Source organism: Xiphophorus hellerii, chromosome 24 (genome assembly GCF_003331165.1).
Source record: "Xiphophorus hellerii strain 12219 chromosome 24, Xiphophorus_hellerii-4.1, whole genome shotgun sequence".
Lineage (NCBI taxonomy): Eukaryota > Metazoa > Chordata > Actinopteri > Cyprinodontiformes > Poeciliidae > Xiphophorus > Xiphophorus hellerii.
In genome coordinates this window covers 933047-953582 of record NC_045695.1, presented here as the reverse complement: position 1 = coordinate 953582, position 20536 = coordinate 933047, and the positions used below count along the sequence as shown (strand labels likewise).

General features: G+C 39.3%; 1 protein-coding gene across 3 annotated transcripts in view; it reads left to right on the top strand.

The window, feature by feature from the left end:
• LOC116716093 (E3 ubiquitin-protein ligase HECW2-like) overlaps positions 1 to 20536 on the top strand; it is a 70235-nt gene that overhangs the window by 26753 nt on the left and 22946 nt on the right. For 2 of the 3 annotated variants that reach the window (XM_032556881.1, XM_032556879.1), the window contains 12 exons: positions 2856 to 3025; positions 3198 to 3340; positions 4867 to 4967; positions 5116 to 5948; positions 9870 to 10011; positions 13656 to 13757; positions 14630 to 14780; positions 15084 to 15187; positions 17555 to 17679; positions 19037 to 19222; positions 19314 to 19463; positions 20245 to 20347. In XM_032556881.1, coding sequence (XP_032412772.1) covers positions 2856 to 3025; positions 3198 to 3340; positions 4867 to 4967; positions 5116 to 5948; positions 9870 to 10011; positions 13656 to 13757; positions 14630 to 14780; positions 15084 to 15187; positions 17555 to 17679; positions 19037 to 19222; positions 19314 to 19463; positions 20245 to 20347 — 2310 coding nt within the window. The remainder of the gene's footprint in view (positions 1 to 2855; positions 3026 to 3197; positions 3341 to 4866; positions 4968 to 5115; positions 5949 to 9869; positions 10012 to 13655; positions 13758 to 14629; positions 14781 to 15083; positions 15188 to 17554; positions 17680 to 19036; positions 19223 to 19313; positions 19464 to 20244; positions 20348 to 20536) is intronic. The other variant, XM_032556880.1, reaches the window with a different exon arrangement.

The following is a 20536-nucleotide window of genomic DNA, read 5'->3' as shown; positions in this document are numbered from 1 at the left end:
ATCAGTGATTTAATAACTGCAATATTAATGCTTACAAATATGCTGTTTCTAAATAAATATAACATGCAAAACCCTATGTTGTGTAGCTCTTATTAAATGTGCAAGTGAATAAAGCATGCTATCAATTAAGGGTAAAAACCGCTATATTTGACTAAATTAACAAAATTCCTAACTTCCAACATCACTTACTTGCATTTCCATGCACACAAATCAAAATGAGATGTCAACAAACTGTAAACTACACAAAATCCAAATGGTACAAACTCTGCAGCTCTTTTTTTTCTTTCCTTTTTCTTGTCTGCATGCTGCTCACTGGTGCTCTAGGCTCTGCCCTAAAATGTTATTTACATAATTTCAAGTGTTAAAATTAGTTTGCTAAAATTGAGCAGACCATAGCTCCTATACTTTATGAAATATTTCATCTGAAGGTTATCCTGCAATAGTCAGCCCCGCCCACTCCTCACTACTTCACAGGGCTGCCTACTGACCAGTTCTCCGTCTAACAGGTCCGGAAAATCTCTGAGACCTGGGTATTACCCTAAAAGTACTCTATAAGAGATAATCTATTTAAACTGGTGGCGAAAGTGATTCGTCTAGCACTAACTACCTCCAATCCAGAAGTTATGACCCTTTACAGTTAAGGAACAATCAGCTGAGTAGCCCTCGCAGCTGCATAATTCCAATAACCACTTCTGTTAACGGTAGCCCACTTTCTAAATCATAACTTGCACTTGGAACCGGCTAGATTATGTTTAGTGACTTAGATGTAAGTCCCAGGGTCATTATTTAATCTCACCAAAGGAAATTATGAAGCCTCCTATTTACTGGAATCATGTATATTGGTTTTACCTTAATTAAAAGAACTGGACAAAGATTAAATGACTCTATTAATTCCAATGTCCACCAACCTCATTAGAATTTTGTAGTATAAATTTATTAAGCAAGCTTAAGCAAGGATATGCGACATACAAATCAATAATCAATCGTATATAGTTCAAAAACAGTGTAATAAAATTTACATGTACAATCCTACTACCCTGTCTCCTTTCCCTAACTCAAGTCGCACTTTCTGAAATGGAATTTCAATGAGCAGATTCAACTCATACCCAGACGATGGTGGATCTTTTGGCAACAGGAATTTCTAGCATCCTTGGTTGAGGTCTTTGCCTTGTGGAAAACCCTCCTTAGAAAGGATACAAAGCAGAACGGGTCCGAATCCTTTTGCAAAACCCAGTTCCTCATCCCTGAGGGACCTTTGTCCTTCCTCCAAGTCTTGTTGCAGAGTTTGAAATTGCTGGGTTGAGACGAGACCAACGGTCGAATAAAGAACCAGAGATGGGGCGATGGGACCCAGTCCTTTCTTAGCGGTGTGAAGTCCGAGCTCCCCCGTGGTTCTGAAGTGCGGTCCGTAGCTCAATCTGCTCCTGCAGGTTGTCTCATCTTCTGCGCCGCCGGACTGGGAACAAGTGGTTCCTCTTTTCAGCCCGTTTTTATACATTTCTCCACCATGTGTGTGTATGGGGAGGTTTGGTCTACGTGACTTTCTTCACATCTGCTGTCTCTCATGAAAAAGTCCCCACATTTCCCAACCTGTTTTTGCTGACCGTAGTGGAAGTTCCCGTACTTCCCCTTTCCCCGTTGCCTCAGCCAAACTCACCGCACCACCCATCCTGTGCGCCCTGGCCATCTGTTCAGAACTGCTTGCGACATTTCCTGTTATCAGGACTTCACCCATAAAGTCCTCTTCTTTCCCTAACTCAGTATATTATCTGTTACTATTCATTAGACATATGATCCTGTATTACTATGAAATGGATTTTCAAATCATCACATCAGATCATTACAGCTTTTGATATTCATCAACAATAAATCACATCTTTATACTTATTATAAATCATCAACCATAATCATTTCATTGTGGTTGTTGTTACAGATCATTACTCATATATTTCAGAATGTTATTCAGTGATTACTTATTCCCATATCCTACATATACAATCAATCATTAAAATAATCAAATCACAAGAAATTATTATTGTAATCAAATCGTAGGTTTGCTGTATTTTTCTCAGGCCTTTCTGTACCTTTTCTGCGTGTACCTGGAAAGATCTCACAACCCCATGCCAGTTTCTTGACACATCCTATTGATGATTGTTGCCACGTTCTACAAACAGCGAGGCAATTAGTTCAGTCTTTGTTGTTTATTGAAGGTTTAAAAATTACAGTGACTGCAGTGCCCCACAGCAGAGGGAAAATATGCTGATGAACAGGCGTAAGGCAACTTTAAGCCACTTATATTCTTCTTTTCCTCTCTCTCTATGTCAGCTTTACTCTACACACAGACCGATTCTCATAGCAACTAACACAATGCCTCCACTAACCCACAGAGCAGAGAGTAATATGTAATAATTGAGACTCACTATGTGCTTATGTGATGACATAATGAGTATTGTGGTTCAGGGGTATGAGCGCGAAGTTGGATGATGGACATTGTTCAATAAAGCAACTGTGTGGTTTTTGTAATGATTTAATTCATCACAAATTGCCTAATTCAGTAATAAGGTGGGCATGCAACACTGAGCTACAGGGAGCCAGTATAAGGACTTAGGAATGGAGGCGATTTGCTTCTGGATCAACTGCACCTGTTTCATTGACTTTTTAGGCAAACTTGTTGCAGTAATCAATTTGACTAGTGACAAACATATGGACGAGTTTCTTTGAGATCTTTGAAATAGTTTCTAGAATTTATTTAATCCTAGAAATGTTTTTCAGGCGATAGAAAGCCAACGTTGTAATGTCTATGCTAGCACTACGGGTATTGACAAGAAAGATGTCTATAACTGCTACTGTTTCAGATATCCAGGCAGTGGGGTTGAAGAAGGGGATGTTTTTTAACCCTGACCCATACTTGAAAATGTCCATCCTTCCCGGGAAGAGGAGTGGCCTCCCCAAATTCACTCACCATGGCCAGGAGAGGCGCTCCACCATTATAGCCAACACCATCAACCCTGTGTGGCACGGGGAGGTAAGCACACATACGCTTTGACAAACTCATTGGCCGATTGTGCATTTAAGACACTGGATATCAGCAGATGTCCAATTTTTATGAAACTTTTTATTGCCTGTTCTGTCCACCAATTTACCACTAAGAATTCTTAAGTATCTAGGTGAAAAATTTGTATATCTGTTTTCTGTAGAAGTACACCTTTGTGGCTCTGATGACTGATGTGTTGGAGATTGAAGTGAAGGATAAGTTTGCCAAGAGCCGACCAATCATCAAGCGCTTTCTGGGTCATCTGATCATCCCCGTACAGAGACTTCTTGAGGGGCCCACAGTTGAGTGAGTTCACACCCAGACACAAAACTGTCCTGAATAACTGAAATGTCTAAAACAGTGGTCTTCAACCTTGATCCTCAAGGCACACACTGAGTGTTTTCCATGTTTCGCTGCTAAAACGACACATCGCTTAAAATTTTGTAATCTTTAATTAGATAATAACCTAACTGGGTTTACATTACTTTAGTTGAGCAAAAGCTTGTTAATCGGCAGTCAGATGAAATCAGGTGAGCTGAAACTAGGAAACAACTAAAACATGCAGGGTGGTGTGCCTTGACGATTATGTTTTAAAAACTAAAGAACTGATGGAACCAAAGAACACTTTCCACAGGGAATGCTTCATGTTGGCCTGTCTATTGCTCTTGTAAAAGTCCACAAATACATGCATCTCAATATTCATCATTAACTGCATTTCCATTACAAATGTGTACAATGTTATGTCGACATTCCACTAATATCGAAAAACATAATTTCGCAATTGTGGTGTTTCCATTAAATAAGAAACACAATTAAATTCACACCTGGATAAGTTTGTTTCAAACAATAAGTTATTAAACAACATACTGTGAAATTATCCTCCTACAATTTACTTTTGTCCTCTTCATTTTTCCGGGTGTACTAACATGCGATTGTTAATGACATGACTCGTGTGGTGTGTATTTCCTTTGCAGTTTTGCAAAATACACAAATTTTGATGCAGCTGAAAAACCACCTCATCTTATTGTTAAAACTCATTATTGGAAAAACTTGAGTTTTTTCTAAATTGAAAAAGTGAAGTAAAAAAAAGTAGAAATTTGTGTTTGCATTTTTGACTTCTAATCAAAAATTAGTCTTGGTTTGCACTTCTAAAGGCCTGAAAGGCTTGGAGAAGAATACAAAATAGAATTCAAAAGGAGGATCATTGAGGTCCAGCAGGTTCCGAAAACGGAAAAAGTCACACATTGCTTTTGGCTCGGGTCTTGGTGCATCAGATCCCTGGACCTGCTGTTCAGAACGTCATTCAGCACTGGCCGAATGACGTTCTTGCTGAATGCGATGGGTTCTTGTCTTAACCATAAAGACAAAGCGAAAGACGCTTGCTGAAACTTTAAAATAAAAAAAATATATAGTATTTTAAAAAACATAGTAAGAAAAAAATTATTTATTGTGAATAAAGTGGTTACACAACACACTTCTAATTTCATCAAATGGATTGGCTTGATGAATCCGACTCAGCAGGACTGGCTAGCTTCTCCATCTAATTTCGAAGAAGTAGCCCAGTGATTCCTCCTCACTCCACCAGGGGAATTCGGGAAAGCTGACCTTATCACATTAATTTATCTACTTTTCAGGAGAAAGTTCAGACAAAATGACTAGAAGTTTTCTAATTGAGGCTTGCAGACATTCATTCCTTCCAGTAGGAACCAGACTTCATTCATTTCAACTTCCAAACTAGCATGAGACATAATTATTGTACTTTAAAGAGCTTTATTTACCATTAACACAGATCCAGATAAACAGCTTGTGTGTTTGTGTGTGTATGTCTGTAGGGGTCACCAGGTCAGCTATAGCTTGTGTCGCCGCCTCCCGACAGACAATGTGAGCGGCCAGCTTCAGTTCAGAGTGGATATCACTTCCACCGGACAAGAAGGTGTGTGCTGGTTCCAATCAGCAGTTGTGAGGCGGTAGAAAAGCCCATATTTTTTTTCATCCCAATGAAATATTTATTTAATTTAACATGGTTTGTTGTAAACTCTGTAATGAAGTAATGAAACCCACTCCACACTTCTACTCTACAGAAGCCTCCCCAGACGCTGCTGGAGGAAGCCTCCTGGGCAGCGGAGACCCTGGCAGCCCATCTGATGATGAAGATCTTCCTCAAGCCTCCTCATCATCTCGTGTCACAAGTGGACCTTCTCCCATGGGTTCCGACAATAGCCCCTTGTTGGTGAATGGCCTTTGTTGCTATGGAGAGAACATTATGTGGCATGAGCCCGGACACGTGGGAGAGAATGACCTGCCCTCTGCGGCTCCGGGGCATCTCACCCATCGACAGGTGTCCCTCAATGACTACCTTGACGCTCTTGAGGCCCCCACTGGCCACGGGGACCGACTTTTGGTGCCGCCTTTGCCTAAACTGCGCTCCAGCTTTCCAACTGACACACGACTCAACGCCATGCTGCACATTGATTCAGATGAGGATGAGGATACAGCGGGGCAGCATAGAGACCTATCACAGAGCACAAGGGCAGAACAGAGCACGGACTCTGTAAGCAGATCACCTGCACAGAACGAAGATTTAAAGGAAGATATTGGAGCTGGAGCAGAGGAAGGTTCTTCTTCTGCGGGTCAGCTACCAACTGAGCCTCCAAATTCTGGAAATGAAGTAGCAGCAGATGAAGGGGAAAACGAAGCTTGTGCTCTAACCAGAGCATCGGTAGATGGGGCTGAAGGGTCTGCTGGAGCAGCACAGGTGACTGAAGAAACAGCTGTCTTCTCATCCCAAAAGCCTGGAGCTGAGGCTGCTGCAGCCGATCCACAGGGAGATTCCGTACCACAATGTTCCTGTCAGGAGCAGAGTAGCAGGATGGGAACCTGTAGCCCTTCCCTGGGTCCTCTTTCACCCATTCAAGTAAGCAAAAGATACTTTTTTACTCTACACTAAACTGCTGGGATCTGGGGGGGCATATATACAGTTCCTCTAAAGGGCTCTATGTGGTTGAGCCAAACTGCTGAAATTAATTCTCATAGTTGCAGTTGTGTGATTAAAATCACATAATTTTGTTCTCAGCCTCGTGTCACAAGCTCCCTGATGAACCTTTTGCCCCCCTCTCCATGCGAATCTATTGTGTGATTGGTCTGCATTTTGTAGGTGTGTTTCAGGAATGCGTGATATAAACAGTATACGGTTGAAATGATAGAAATTTGGCATATGATAGATATCTGTAGTCTACTGACTAACCGTGGTAATGCTTGTTGATGACATCAAAACAGAGAAAGTGGGAAGCAGTATAGCATAGAGGGCAAAAGAAGAACTTGTTAAAAAAGCAGGTGCAAAAAATGTAAAATATCTGGACCTGGTTCATGTTTAACCTCCCATGATCTTAGCACGATGCTCAAGAGGATGCCGGTAGATGTTGGACAGCGGGGAAGCGCCATGGGGTCACAGAATGATGGTCTTTCCGAAGCCACAGAAAGAAAACTTTGTAAAACCAGACAGAGTAAAAAACTCCTGGGGATTAAATGGCCCTATCTCTTAAGACAGTGGGAGGGTTAAGCAGTAAAACCAGGAGCAAAAAAATGCAATCTGCAAAGTGTGTGGAAGAGAGGAAATACAAGCATTCTGTTTTACCAACTTAAAAAGAAGCATGTGCTTGAATACCAGCAATGCCAAGCAGTTCAGCTAACTAAAAGTTCCAGTCACAACATAGGAAGAATAAGCAGGATTTGACTCAGACATCCATTACATTTATGTTATATATATTTTTATATATTTTTTTTTCATTTATTTATTTAGCTTTGATTTAACCAGTTGGCCACCTTTGCCCATCAATGCCAGGTCTCCCTTAAAATAAGATTTATTTTTAAGGGAGACCTGGCAATGATAGTGTTGTTGCGCAACACCCCCCCCCTCCTTTCTGTCTCTACTGTCTCACTCTCTGCTTCCTCTTCTGAGAGGGGAGATGTGCTACCAGCTCTCCTTCTAACGGGTTAATTGAGTTTCCTAAATCTGCCGGGATTTACCCTGTCCAGGACTGAAGTAAACTCTGTTTAAGCTGGTTTCGAGAAACGATTCGCCTGGTTTTCTGACGGCCTACATCCAGGTGTCCCACCCTTCTTCCCCCTGTGAATTAGCCAGACTGAGCAGCCTACAGCCAACTAGTTTCACAGAGCACACCTGTTAACGGTCGCTCGTTCTCTATTTTACAACTTGCATTTGTTATTGAACCAGGTAGGTTTTAGTGACTCGGGCGAGTCCCAAGGATGACGTTTTAAATTTGGGCTACCAGCAACCTAAAAACATTTTAAACTTTTTCCTCTCCAGAATCAAACATCACAGCTATTTTACAACCATCAAAGAACTTTAAGGTGACTCATTAACTGAATGTCCACAACATCTTTTAGATTTTCTTTATGCTAAATATTTTATTAGTAAGGCAGTTTTGCAAGGGTCAGTACAGCTTAATTCAGTAGCAGAAATAATCAAATAAGTAAAATCAATCATCTAGTCTGTCTTTCCCTACTGCTGATACTAAGAACTAAAAAAAGGAACCTTTGAGAGAGACGGACGGAGTTTGACGTTTCGAACCCCAGACCTGGCTTGATGATGAAGAAGGTGCTGCAGCAGGAGGAAGATGTTGATCGGCGAAGGCAGGAATCTCTGTGATGATTGAAGATGAAGAAGGTGCTGCAGCAGGAGGAAGATGTTGATCGGCGAAGGCAGGAATCTCTGTAGGTCTGATGAGCTTCTTCTCCGCATGGATGGTGAGGTTACACAGGACTTGGTGCTGGCAGGAAAAAAGGCACCAGTTCTTCTTCTTTGTCTTTGCCTTTGTCTTTGTCTTCATCTTTGTCTTTGGGGTCTGAACCCAGCTGATGAGAGAAGTGCGATTCGAAGCCACAAGTTGTGGGCCTGACGGGTTGGTCCTCATGGCAGGACAGTCTTCGGCTCCGTGGCCCCGGCTCTTCTTCAGCTGCAGAGTTCTTTGTCCATCTCGATCTTGGCTCGAAGCTGCCCGGAGGATCCAACAAAAGGTTCCTCTTTTGCACCCACCTTTTATAGGGTTTCTGACTGCTCAGACAGATGATCTCATATCCATCACTGTCTTACAGACATTTCCTGATGTCTGTGCTAATGTCAGGGTTGCTCAACCTCCTATGTCCGTTGTCTTCACAACCTTTCACCTAAATAAGGCGTTGATCATCTCTGCTCTCCTGTTAGTTCCTTGCCTTTCCCTTAATCGTTCACCTTTCACCTACTATCTACCTACAACATATTAGTGATGTTTAATTGCAGTTACACCTTTTACACCATTTCAAGTTCAATGTCAAAATCACATTTATATCACATTTATTTTCTTTAGCTTCTCTGATTTATCATTCATTTATAATTTTATAACCATAACTTATATCACATTTATTTTCTTCAGCTTCTCTGATTTATCATTCATTTATGATTTTATAACCATAACTTATTAATTATCCTTATTATAATCCTAATGTGAGTTATTACAGATGTTTTCTGAAAAGAAACCAAGAATAATCCATGATTCTAATTATTTGATACCCACGTTTACAGTTACTTGTTTTTCTTATAAGTGTTCCCACAAATGTAAGTGTAAGTATGATTACAAGTAAACCAATATTAATATAAGTGTTTTACCTTGAATCTTATCCAATTACTAATAATGTTTAGATTTCATTCTGTAAAACTTTCATGTTTTAAACTAAGGAATAGTCTCAGCTATTTTTATAAATCTACAGGCTGGAAACTTCCTCTTTTTCCAGGAAACCTGCTTTTCCTGTTTAATGACTCTTTCTGACTGACTATGATTTCTTATGATTAGATAGAAAAAAGTAGAATTAAAGCAAAGTTTGCTTTAGACAAAAACAACACACACACAACCAGATTTATTTTATTGACACTTAAGTCTACTGTTGGGCCTAGATGTCACTTGAGTGATTCATTTTAAAGATAACTTTATTTATTATTACTGTTAAACTAACTTTATTGACACTTAAGTCTACTGTTGGGCCTTGATGTCACTTGAGTGATTCATTTTAAAGATAACTTTATTTATTATTACTGTTAAACTAAAATCTCCAGCATGGGGAAGTGGGATGAGCTCGGATTTTCTTGACAATAGGCAGCAACATAAAACAAAACAATTAAACATTACATACAAATAACATCCACAAAAATTAGTGTTTATGCTTACAAATATATACATAATCAATTAGTATATGATTTTTTTTTGTTTCTATTGTAAGATTTATACAAATTATATTGATATATATTGTTACCGCCACCCATGACAACATGCATCCTGATATGAATTTTATGCTTTATCGCACAACCCAAATGGGTTTATTTATGGGGAAAACAGTGTTACTCAACTTCCATGAGCTGCTGTTATCACGGTTTGTCTGGTAACACAGATAGTCAGAACATTGGTTTTGGTCAGATGTAGAAGAGCTGAAATTAAACTCCCCCTGCGCAGTTCTGGTCTAATGCAGAAGAACGGCTCACCTACACCTTCCTTTTTTTTTTGATAATATGATAAATACAATTTTATTTTGCAGTTCAGAGAGGAATTACATCCTCCCGTACTAAACTTGTGAATTCGTAACAGTCGTTCTGTCTGCCATGATTGTTGTATTTACTGTACTGTTGTAAACCACACATGACAAAATACCATGACGTTAAGTAGCTGGAGTGGGAGCTAAAAGGTCTGTGCGAAAACAAACATCCACAAATCACAGACATTGTGTCGACAGTTGACTTTGGGCCGACCTTGCTCTTCCCTTTAATCCTCTCCTTTTCTGCCATCAGGAGGTTGAATCAAGGAAAGAACTTGCTCCAAAAGCAGAAGAGGAAGGGGCAGAGTCTTCAAGCAGTGAGGTGAACGGGCCAGTTGGAGCATCTGCTCCGAACAGCAGCAGAGATGCTAGAGGAGGAGAGAGTTCTGAAGTTGGTATGTGGTTTTATAAGATGTTGGAAGACACATTTAAGCACACACAATTCTTTTTTTCTGTTTCATCAAGACCTTCAGCAGAACCAGGTCTGACATGGCCAGACATCTGCCATGAGAAGGAGTTGAGAGGACAGCACAGGCACACGTATAGTAAAGTACAGAATCACTGGTCCAAGAGTACTTGGAGAAAAGAAAAACTGAGTACACCGAGTTGGTGGTAGCCGAAAACACTTTATGTTAAACACTTTGATAAGAGTTTAAACATAGCTAAGCAAATAAACATGGAGCCAGTTGTACTGAATTTCTGTAACTTGTTGACAATAAATTATGTCCTTTATGTGTATGTAAAAATCTGCTTTTTGCTATAAGTAGTACAGAGAATTGTTCCAAGCACTGCATTTTGTGGAACTCCACAGCTGACTCTGGTATATGAGGAAACCTTATTATAACATGAACAACATGGGATTCGTCAGAAAACTGAACGAATCCTGTCTGTTACGCTTCCTTGAAATCTAAAGTGAAGTTTAATTGTGTGTAAAAACATATCGTGAGCAACGTGATTTATAAACTATCATTGAAAATAAAGCATAGAGGGAAATAATCTATTATCAACAAGTAAATGATATTGGTCATCAATGGGAAAAGGAGCTTATCTGAGCAAGTAGAAAGTAACGCAGCAAAATTTAGCTCTGTTACTCATATAGTTGGGTTGCTTCTGTGTTTGAAAGGAATGAGGGCTGAAGGTGGGAACAAAGAAGGGGGGCAGAAAGGCACAGATGTCTGGAGGAGGCAGTCCATGTAGACATCTGCAGGTCAGGCACAGACCCAGGAGAGGTCCGGGGCCAGAGTGACTGACAGGACATTGCTTGAGGATAGAGAGATTGGTGAGATTATAAAGTAGCCATCAGCGTCTACACCCTTTTTCTCAGCAGTGTTTCATTTTATAACCAAGTTAGCTATTGGTTTGAGATTATCTTCCTGTTAGGACATCCGAAAAACCATATAGTTGTTGATTTGATCTGATGTTGAAGAATATTGTTAGTTTTCCTCCTTTTTTCCTTCCATTTATTTTGTAAAATACACCAGCTCCTCAAATTGTCCTTCAGCATGATTCTGTCACCACCAGGATTGACAATTGTTATAGTTACTATGTTCTTAGAGATAGAACCCTCACCATGATTGGCCCAAACAGTCTTCAGAAGACATTTAGCTTTCAAATTTTAGCTGAAGCTTGAAGTTGCTTTTTCAGTCCTCGTCACTGTGGACATTTATTCAGTTTGTGTGCAAGGTTGAGCATTTGTGACTTTTGGATTGTGCTCATGAACATCCTTAACATTTTAATTTCCTCAGTATGGGCCCAGAAATCATCTAAGTGGGGACTCTTTCAAAGAACTTGCTCGTATTGTTGTTGTCCATGGGGATGAGTACATGTGCCACATCTCAATTGGACTTCAGTCCAGACTTTGAAAAGACCTTGAATTGAGGGGTTGGATATTCTCCTTCAGAATTTCTTGTAGAGATCAGAATTCATAGTTCCATCAACTATGTGAAGTGTACTGATGATTCTGAAACAGCAAAGCACCCCCAGACAATCCCTCTGTCACCACCACGTTTGATTGTAGGTATGATTGTCTTTTTTATGGAATGTTTCATCAGTTCAACTTTGAATACAACATAATGCACATCCTGTATGAATTGTAAGTTGAATTGTTATTGTACCAGTCCACAGAATATTTTCCCAAAGTTATAGGGATCATCAGCATGTTTTCAGGGAGCATGTTTTTCTTCTTACCACTCTCCCATGGAGGCTAGTTCCTCCCAGTTTCTTATTGTTGAAACATGACTTCTGCTGTAGAGCTACAGAAGTTGTTCTAGGGTTTTGTTTTTTTGGCTTTAGTGGCCTTTATTTGAGAGTGGTCAGACAGGAAAGTGGGTAATGAGACGGGGGAAGACATGCCGCAAAGGTCAGGCCGGGACACGAACATCCGATGGTGGCATTGAGGGCTGAGGCCTCTTTAAGTGGGTTGTGCTCTATTCCCTGTGCCACCACAGCCCCCCTGTTCTAGGTTCATCTTGTATGAATTGCTGGTCAGCTCTTTGAATAATTTTGGCAGGCTGGCTAGTCCTGGGAAGATTCTCCTGTATTCCATGTTTTCCCTATTTGTGGATTCTACTTCTCATTGTGGTTCTTTGGAGAAAAAAAACTTACAAATTACTTATTAGTTATTCTACACTGGTACATCTAGTGACTTTGTTTTGCCTCTGTTATTGAGGACAATTATAGTTTTCACAGAGGAAAAATCATAATTTGAAACAGCTTTAGTATTCAGTCAGGTGATCTTTGTCTGATTATACATCAATTTAAAATGATCTGAAACAATTAAGTGGGGGAAAAAAAAGCAAGAACAGAATAAATCTGTGGGAAGACAATATCCCAGATAGCAAAATATGGATCATCGTTGAAATCTAGTTAGGCAGAAACATTGAATTCACATTGAAGCTTGATGACATTGAAATGATATTGAAAGTGGTCGATGACTTGCATGTTGAATCAACATGAAGGGTTTCAACCATAACTGACACATTATCAATGTTGATGATAATATACGTATTGCAGCTGAATATTGTCTAATCATTTTACACTGAAGGAGCAGTGTTGAGTATATTAACTTCAGACAGCAGATGTGAATTTTCCAGGCTTAATCCAGTTTATTCACCATTACTTCTGTTGGCTGTAAGTTGCCTTTAGGATGAATGTTCTGAGCAAACTCCTGCATGGCATCTGTCCATGTCAGCGACATTGAAATCATGGTGGAATAGTTAAAGAGCAGAGCCTTATTAAAATCAGAGACCGTGATGCTTCTTACTGCAGAGAGAACAGCTAAGCTTATTTGAGCTTGTGCACCAGGAGATAATATAAGCCTACAGAGTCATGAAGCTGTTTTATTTTAGCTTTAGACTGTCCAATTCCTCCATTTCCAATAACTGCTTATCCTTGCAAGGTTGCACGGAGGACCTTTTGACTATTCCATGGGTGATCAGGTGAGAGGCGGGATACACCTTAGACAGGTTGCCATTCCATCACAGGGAAACCTGGAGAGCAGTTTAGAGAGACCAATTAACCTGTATTGCAAATTTTTGTATTGCAATTTTTTTTTGCCCAGGTCCCTCTTGAAAATGAGATTTAGATCTTAACGGGGTTTACCTGGTTAAATAAAGGAATATACGTATATATAATATATAACCTCAGTCATTTTTTCTAATGTGGGAGGAAGCCAGAGTACAAGGAGAGAACTCCATGTAGAAAGAGTAAGATTAGAACCTGTTTTAGGTCAGTTAGTCACCAAATTTATATCTATCTACTGAAATTGATACAAGTAATGAAATTTATTCTGATTTATTATTCATTTATTATTCATTATTCTGACATCTAGCAAAAATAAACCATTTATGTAATTCTAACTGACATGAAACAGGAAAAGTCGGGTATGATTTAATGACAGTGTCAGTGTCATGACAGTGTGTTTTATGCAATGTATCCAATATATCACTGAACTGTATAATAGTACCCTTAAAATTTATCAGCAGCTAAAATGATATGTTTTAGGTTAGCAATTGATCCAGATGTTGTATGTTTAATGCAGGTGCCACAGCTCAGGTCAACAGTCATCAGTCTGTTCGGTCCCTTCCCTCTGTCCGCCATGACATCAGCCGCTATCAAAGAGTAGATGAGCCTCTGCCTCCTAGTAGGTGTTTGCATATCCTACATGAAATGTATAGGAATACTCATAACTTGATGTGTTGCTTGTTTTTATTCAAAGTAACTTCAGAGTAACTTCCTGTTATTGTAAAGCTTCATTGCAGGTTGACAGGTTGACTCTATTTCTGACTGGTGCACAGTTTGACAAACTGGCCACCTTCTGGCAGAAGTTATGAACTACAGCAGAAATATTATTACCACATTGTGGTTCTTTGGAGAAAAAAACTTACAAATTGCTTATTAGTTATTCTATGCTGATATATCTAGTAACTTTGTTTTGCCTCTGTTCTTGAGGGCAATTATAGTTTTCAAAAAGGAAAAATCATAATTTGAAAGAACTTTAGTATTCAGTCAGGTGATCTTTGTCTGATTATACATTAATTTAAAATGATCTGAAACAATTAAGTGGGGAAAAAACCAAGAACAGAATAAATCTATGGGGAGACAATATCCCAGATAGCAAAATATGGATCATCGTTGAAATCTAGTTAGGCAGAAACATTGAATTCAGATTGAAGCTGTATTATCTTAGCTTCACAAAACAAAACAGGTCAACTAAAATCAGTAGATCTCTTTACTACTTTCTGTAATGAGACAGAAATTGTACCTTAATTGCTGTTGATTAGGGTACAGAAATAAAATGTAATGTTCCAGCAGAAACAAGGGTATAAAAAGTGTATTTGTTTGCTCTAAGTTACATTTTCTGAAGTATTTCCTAAAGTTTGACTATGACAGATTCAGGGGCAGACTTTTCCCTTTACATTCCTTCATTTGTTACATACATTCTGAGTTTTTGTTGCTCATTGTGTCTGCAATGAGCAACAGTCTGCAAACTTTCCCACTATCTTCCTAATCCAGATTGGGAGGCTCGCATTGACAGTCATGGTCGCATCTTTTATGTGGATCATGTGAACAGAACAACAACATGGCAGCGGCCTACTGCTCCCCCGGCCCCACAGACTCTACAGAGGTCCAGCTCCATACAGCAGATGGAACAGCTCAACCGCAGGTCAGTACCAACAGTTTTCAGTTCCATATGTGGTAGTCATCATGTTCACAGAGTTCCTGTGAAAATAAAGAGCTTAGGAGGTTCTTCTCGTTCTAAGGTTTCTGGTTTGTTCTGATTGGACAATCACCACTCATCACTGGCACCTAAACTTTTTACTTCATTAGAAGCAAAAATGATGCCAACTGGGTCATGAAAGTCACATGAAACATGAAAGTCAATGCCACAAGGATTTTAAATTCTACTAATCTTTCCACCTTTACATGATGTTTAGCTAGTATTTTGTATTGACTTGCACATCTACAGGTATCAGAGTATCCGAAGGACGATAACAAATGACAGCAGACAGGAGGAGCAGCCAGCCAGTGAGCTGCTTGGGGATGAGACTGATATGCATCCATCTGTTCCAGGTAGCACCCCAACCATACTCTGCCGTTAAAATGCACCACTCAACTTACTACCTTTTGTCATGTTATAACCACAATGCATGTGTTTAATCTGCACAAACTAGAACACATTTGGGAATTGTAAGGAAAATTCAAAGTTTCAAATATGAACGATGTGGTGTGTTTCTACAGTCCATACCTTTCAAGTCTCCTGTTTTGGCTGGGAAACTACCTGTTTTACCCTCCTTTCCCGCCGTGGTCCTGTATTATTATTTTCCGCCTCCCATCAAGTTATCAACAGGGTAACTTGCCCCATAGTGTAGTTATCCTATTTGGCCACATGATGGTGCCAAACCCAGTTTATTTATAATTCTTCATTATAATTCCAATGTAATCTGTCATATTATACATTAGAACGGGATTTTCCAGAAAGACACACAAAAGGAGTGTCTTTCTAGACACATGACAAATGTATTCACAAATGTGTCCAGATTTGTCATGACATGAGATCTGGTTCACCACCACAAATTCACAATGAGGACTTTTAAAAAAAATGTATATCTTAAAATAATGCACTCCTGCACCTCCAGGCTACTTGGGGGCGACGCTATGCAGTTTCTCTAGTTGAAATGAGAAAGAAGAAGAAATTCCCAGCTCACAGTTTTTCTTCCTCCACTCTGCCATGCTCAGTTTGACGTCTGACAAACAAATAAATGCACATCTTCAATTCTGCAAACTCCATAACATGCTCTTGTCATCTTGTAGCAGCATTGTTTCATATCTAAACTCCATTGGGACTTTGCCATTAATAGCCACCGGGTCGCGCATTGAGGTTAAGTACTCCTCCCTCAATTGAAAAGGTACAAGTATTATTTTTGGATATCTAACCAAAATCGAACTGTGGACCAAGGTCTGATATGTGCACTCAATTTGGTGCTTCGATTAGTCTTTTGTGCATCTTTTGCTACTTTTTGAATTGACTCTAAAACGACTGAGGATTGGTACGTTACTACAATCTATTAGACAAAATGTACCTACACTTTTGGTTAAAGTTTATATTGCGCAGAATCTTTATAAATTTTTCCCTTGTCTTTTTCTCTCCCTCTGCTTGTGTAATTTCAAAGACTTGATAATGAATTATTTTATTTTTCATAATTCATTGACATTTTTGACAGTGCACTTCAAATTGATTAACTTGAGATGATTCTTAATGACATGTTTTTTTGTTTGACTATACTTTAATTAATAATTATAATTTAAATTCATCATTGTGGGGAAAAAAATCTTAATATGGAGCATTTTTAAAAAATGTATATATGTTATAGCCCTAGAGGGCTATAACATATATATGTTATAGAGTATATATGTTATTGCCCTGCGACAGACTGGCGACCTGTCCAGGGTGACCTCCTCTCGCCCGAAACGTTCGCTGAAGGTAGGCATCAGCACCCTTCCTGACCCCATTGGGGACAAGGGTGTTAGAAAATGGATGGATCTAGGATTAACTGAACATGTTGGTCTAAATATGTTGTAATTTTCCTATTATCTAAAAAAAAATGCTGTTTGTGATATACCAAAACTCATAACTACTTCAAAAATGTACATCATTTGTTATATTTTTTGGCCATGGCGGTCGCCATTTTTTCACTCGATGAGTTGATGACGCATAATGATCCATTCTATTCTGGAATTTACAGAGTAAACACAGGAAGGCTAACTTTACCCAAGCAGTTGTTTATCATACTGCACTTGACTGATGTAATTTTAGAAAATGCTACACTGTGACACTATTGGCTGTAATTTAAAAAGAAAGAAAAGAAAGAAAAATTAGGCGAATGTGGATAATTTCCCACATGAAAGAGCGCAGTGCCAGAGCTGGTGTGAAAAACATCTTCCCAAGAACTTAATCTCTGTCCTAAACATTTCTCTTCAGAACACTTTGAGTCTTTTTTACCAGGAAAACTAAGGAAGGCTCTAACAGCTGATCCTTACCTAATCATTGGCTGGCCCATCTGCCAATCGTAATCAACAGTTGCTTAATAATCTGGGACTGTTCAGAGTAGCGTGATAGGACAGAAATCGAGTGCAGGCAGACTGTGAGGAAGTAAAAATAAAATGCATCCAAAAACACTTGCAAGAGGTGGTTCTTCAAGCTTCTGACTCAGGGAAGGTGAACTGATTGCTTTTCACCACCCACTTTCTTAGGGTTTTGTTTGTTTTAAATTTTAAAAAAAGATTAAAACCACAGATCTTTTTTCCACTTACCTGCCTGTATTTTACTGTATTTTATGTGGATTCAGTTTGTGGTTGTAAGATGACAAAATGAGGAAAAGAGGCTTTTTTCCTCCTTGTCTGATTCTTTTTTTCTGACATTGCTCATTTGCCTTTCAGAGCTCCGGAGGGACAACGGTGTGGCTCAGGCCAGTTCCAGGTCTCGCATCTCCTTGCTGCTGCAGTCCCCCACCGCCAAGTTCCTCACCAGTCCTGACTTCTTCACTGTGTTGCATTCCAACCCTGTATGTACACCGCTCAAAAGTACTTTGCAATATAAACTGGTCTAATCATCCCAGGTATATAATCTGCTACAGTCAGTAGATCATAAAATGCCTGTAAGTAAAAGATTGCCTATCTAAGAGAAGGCAGCTGATCACCTACAAAAAATAGATGATGTGGAAAGAATGTGTTGTGGAAATATTGAAGCAACACCACGAGACATCAGCACAAAGTTAGTTTGGTAACAGTTGTCTTTTCCAAATAGACAATGTTCCTCAGCATATCACCAAATTAGTTACAAATTAGCTGAAGGACAACAAGTTTAATGTTTTGGAAAGGCCATCACAAAGTCCTCATCCCAGTCCCAGAGAAGCAGTGAAGTTCACTGCTGCAAGGTGGCTAGGTGGCCACCAGTTCTATCAGGATGAATGAGTCAAAATTCCAGTAAACTTATGTGAGAAGCTTTTAGAAGGAAATCCAAAACACATGACCAAAGTCAGAAAGTTTTAAAGGAGAAGTATTATGTAAAATCTACTTTTTGAGCTGTACATCATGTTATAATGTTACTCCCTCATCAAAAACATACCTGGATTGGTGCTTTGATTCTTCCATGCATGTTTGAGAAATCCTTTAATTTAGCGTGTCAACTGTGCAAATGCCTGGGTGGAACTACTGCTACCTTCGTGACACAGCTCCTCCTCTGAGCTGCAGTGTCCAAGATTTTGCATCATAGAGCAGCACTTCTCCGAGACTCCACCACTCAGCTCCTTAAGACTACCCAGCAGCAATTAGCGAACACCTGGTGGAACTGCTCATCTGCTGAGCTCATTATACTAACTGCTTCTCAGGGCAATTTAAAAACGTTATTTAAGTGTCAATAGAAACAACAATGTTGTGATGACTTCCTGAAGACAGAGTTTTATAAAGAGCAAGAGTTTTTAAAGAGACAGAGGCCCAATTTCAACGGGTTAAATTACGATGTCATATTTATTTTAAGTTATATTTGATATAAATATAGCATTTTTATAACTGAAGTTAACATATTTAGTTGACTATCCTATAACATGGCACTCTCTGCATGGAAAAAACATAATGCTGCCCTTTTGAAGAAAGTAAATAAAATGTTCATTTTGCATTTTCCAAGTAAAAAATAATTTTCTTAATTGACCTATAGCAGAAAATGTTTAGTCAGATTTAATATCAAATATACAACCTTTTTATAAAGTAAACTGTATATAAATGTATAGGGTTGACTGTAAATCCCATGCACTGCCACAGTAACACAGTGTTTTATACTTTACCAAACATTAATTTTACTGATGATTGTACACTGATCGCTAATTTCTCTGATTGTTCCTCTTCTTCTAACTGTGAACTCAGAGTGCCTATCGCATGTTTACCACCAACACATGTCTGAAGCATATGATCAGTAAGGTTCGTAGAGATGCACACCACTTTGAGCGCTACCAGCACAACCGTGACCTGGTGGCTTTTCTCAACATGTTTGCGAATAAACAGCTCGAGCTGCCCAGAGGCTGGGAGATGAAGCATGACCACAGCGGCAAGGTCTGGCTGAGAAACAATTAGTCACTTTGTCTTAACAGTTACAGATTGCAATCTCAACAACTTCAATTTCTGACATTTTGTTCACATGTAGCCTTTCTTTGTGGATCATAACTGCCGTGCTACCACATTCATTGACCCTCGGCTGCCTGTTCAGAGCTCTCGTCCAAGCCTTCTATCTCACCGCCAACATCTGACCCGACAACGTAGTCACAGTGCTGGGGAGGTCAGTCCAAGGCAACTGGTAAGACTGAAGAAACTTCAAATTTTCACTGTTCTTTGACATCGGATAACAAGAGCTTATGGGGTTTTAGAGCTGATTATGCAACTGACACATACTAGCAAAGCAACTGAAGACAATTGACCAGAAGTTCATCATATCTGTACCAATCAAACTAGCCAAATATCGTTTCACACAATTCACAGCCAGGATATGTTTGCAGAAATTTGTTCATAAGAAATGGATATCCTCTAACGACTAATAAAGTGTAAAACCAAGCTTCCCACCTATGTTTACTCTCTAGGTTTAAAACTACAGTTAGCTACATGGGCCTTTTAAAGGCTTACCATTTTGCCATGCTACAGACAGGTTGCTTAAAGGGTTGCAGAATTATGTGAGAAATTCAAACAAAATTGAAACAGGAAAAGTTAGTTATTTTTTTCTTTCTTTACAGTAGAGTAACAAATTGTACAAAGTGATGCAGAAATATAGTAACTGCGTTTTCATTGACCATATAGTTGTGCAATTTGGTATTTTGAAAATCAATGTAAAAATTGACAAAGTTTTATGCACATTTATAATGGAAGCGCAGTTTAATACTTCCCTTGTTAAGGAGTGAAGAACAGTGTTTAAGATCAGCAATCTTTTTCTAAAACAGTACGGAAAATAAACGGACACCCTAGTGTTAACAGATGTGGTTGATGGGCAAAATTGCCTGAATATTTACCTGTTATATCATGTTGTGGAATCAGATTATTATTTTGTCTATATCTCATTGTTTTTTGTATGTCCTCCTGTCTTTCAGGTGGGTGAAGAAACGCATCACCCTGGTCCTCCAGTCTTGCCACGACCTTCAAGTACCTTCACCTCAGCTAGCAGGGGGCAGTGCCAAGAGGTTGTCCCTGTGGGTCAGTATAATACAGACAGACAAGCACACATTCACTCAGACATTTAAAATCCAGGCATTGTGAACAATTCTTACCAAAAATCTTTCAGTAGGTTATCTTTTCTGTCAGTCTTTCCGGCTTAACTTAGGCTCACTAAAATTCCTCCTCACTACCCCTAATGTTTTTTTGAATTAGAAACTCTCTAAAAGC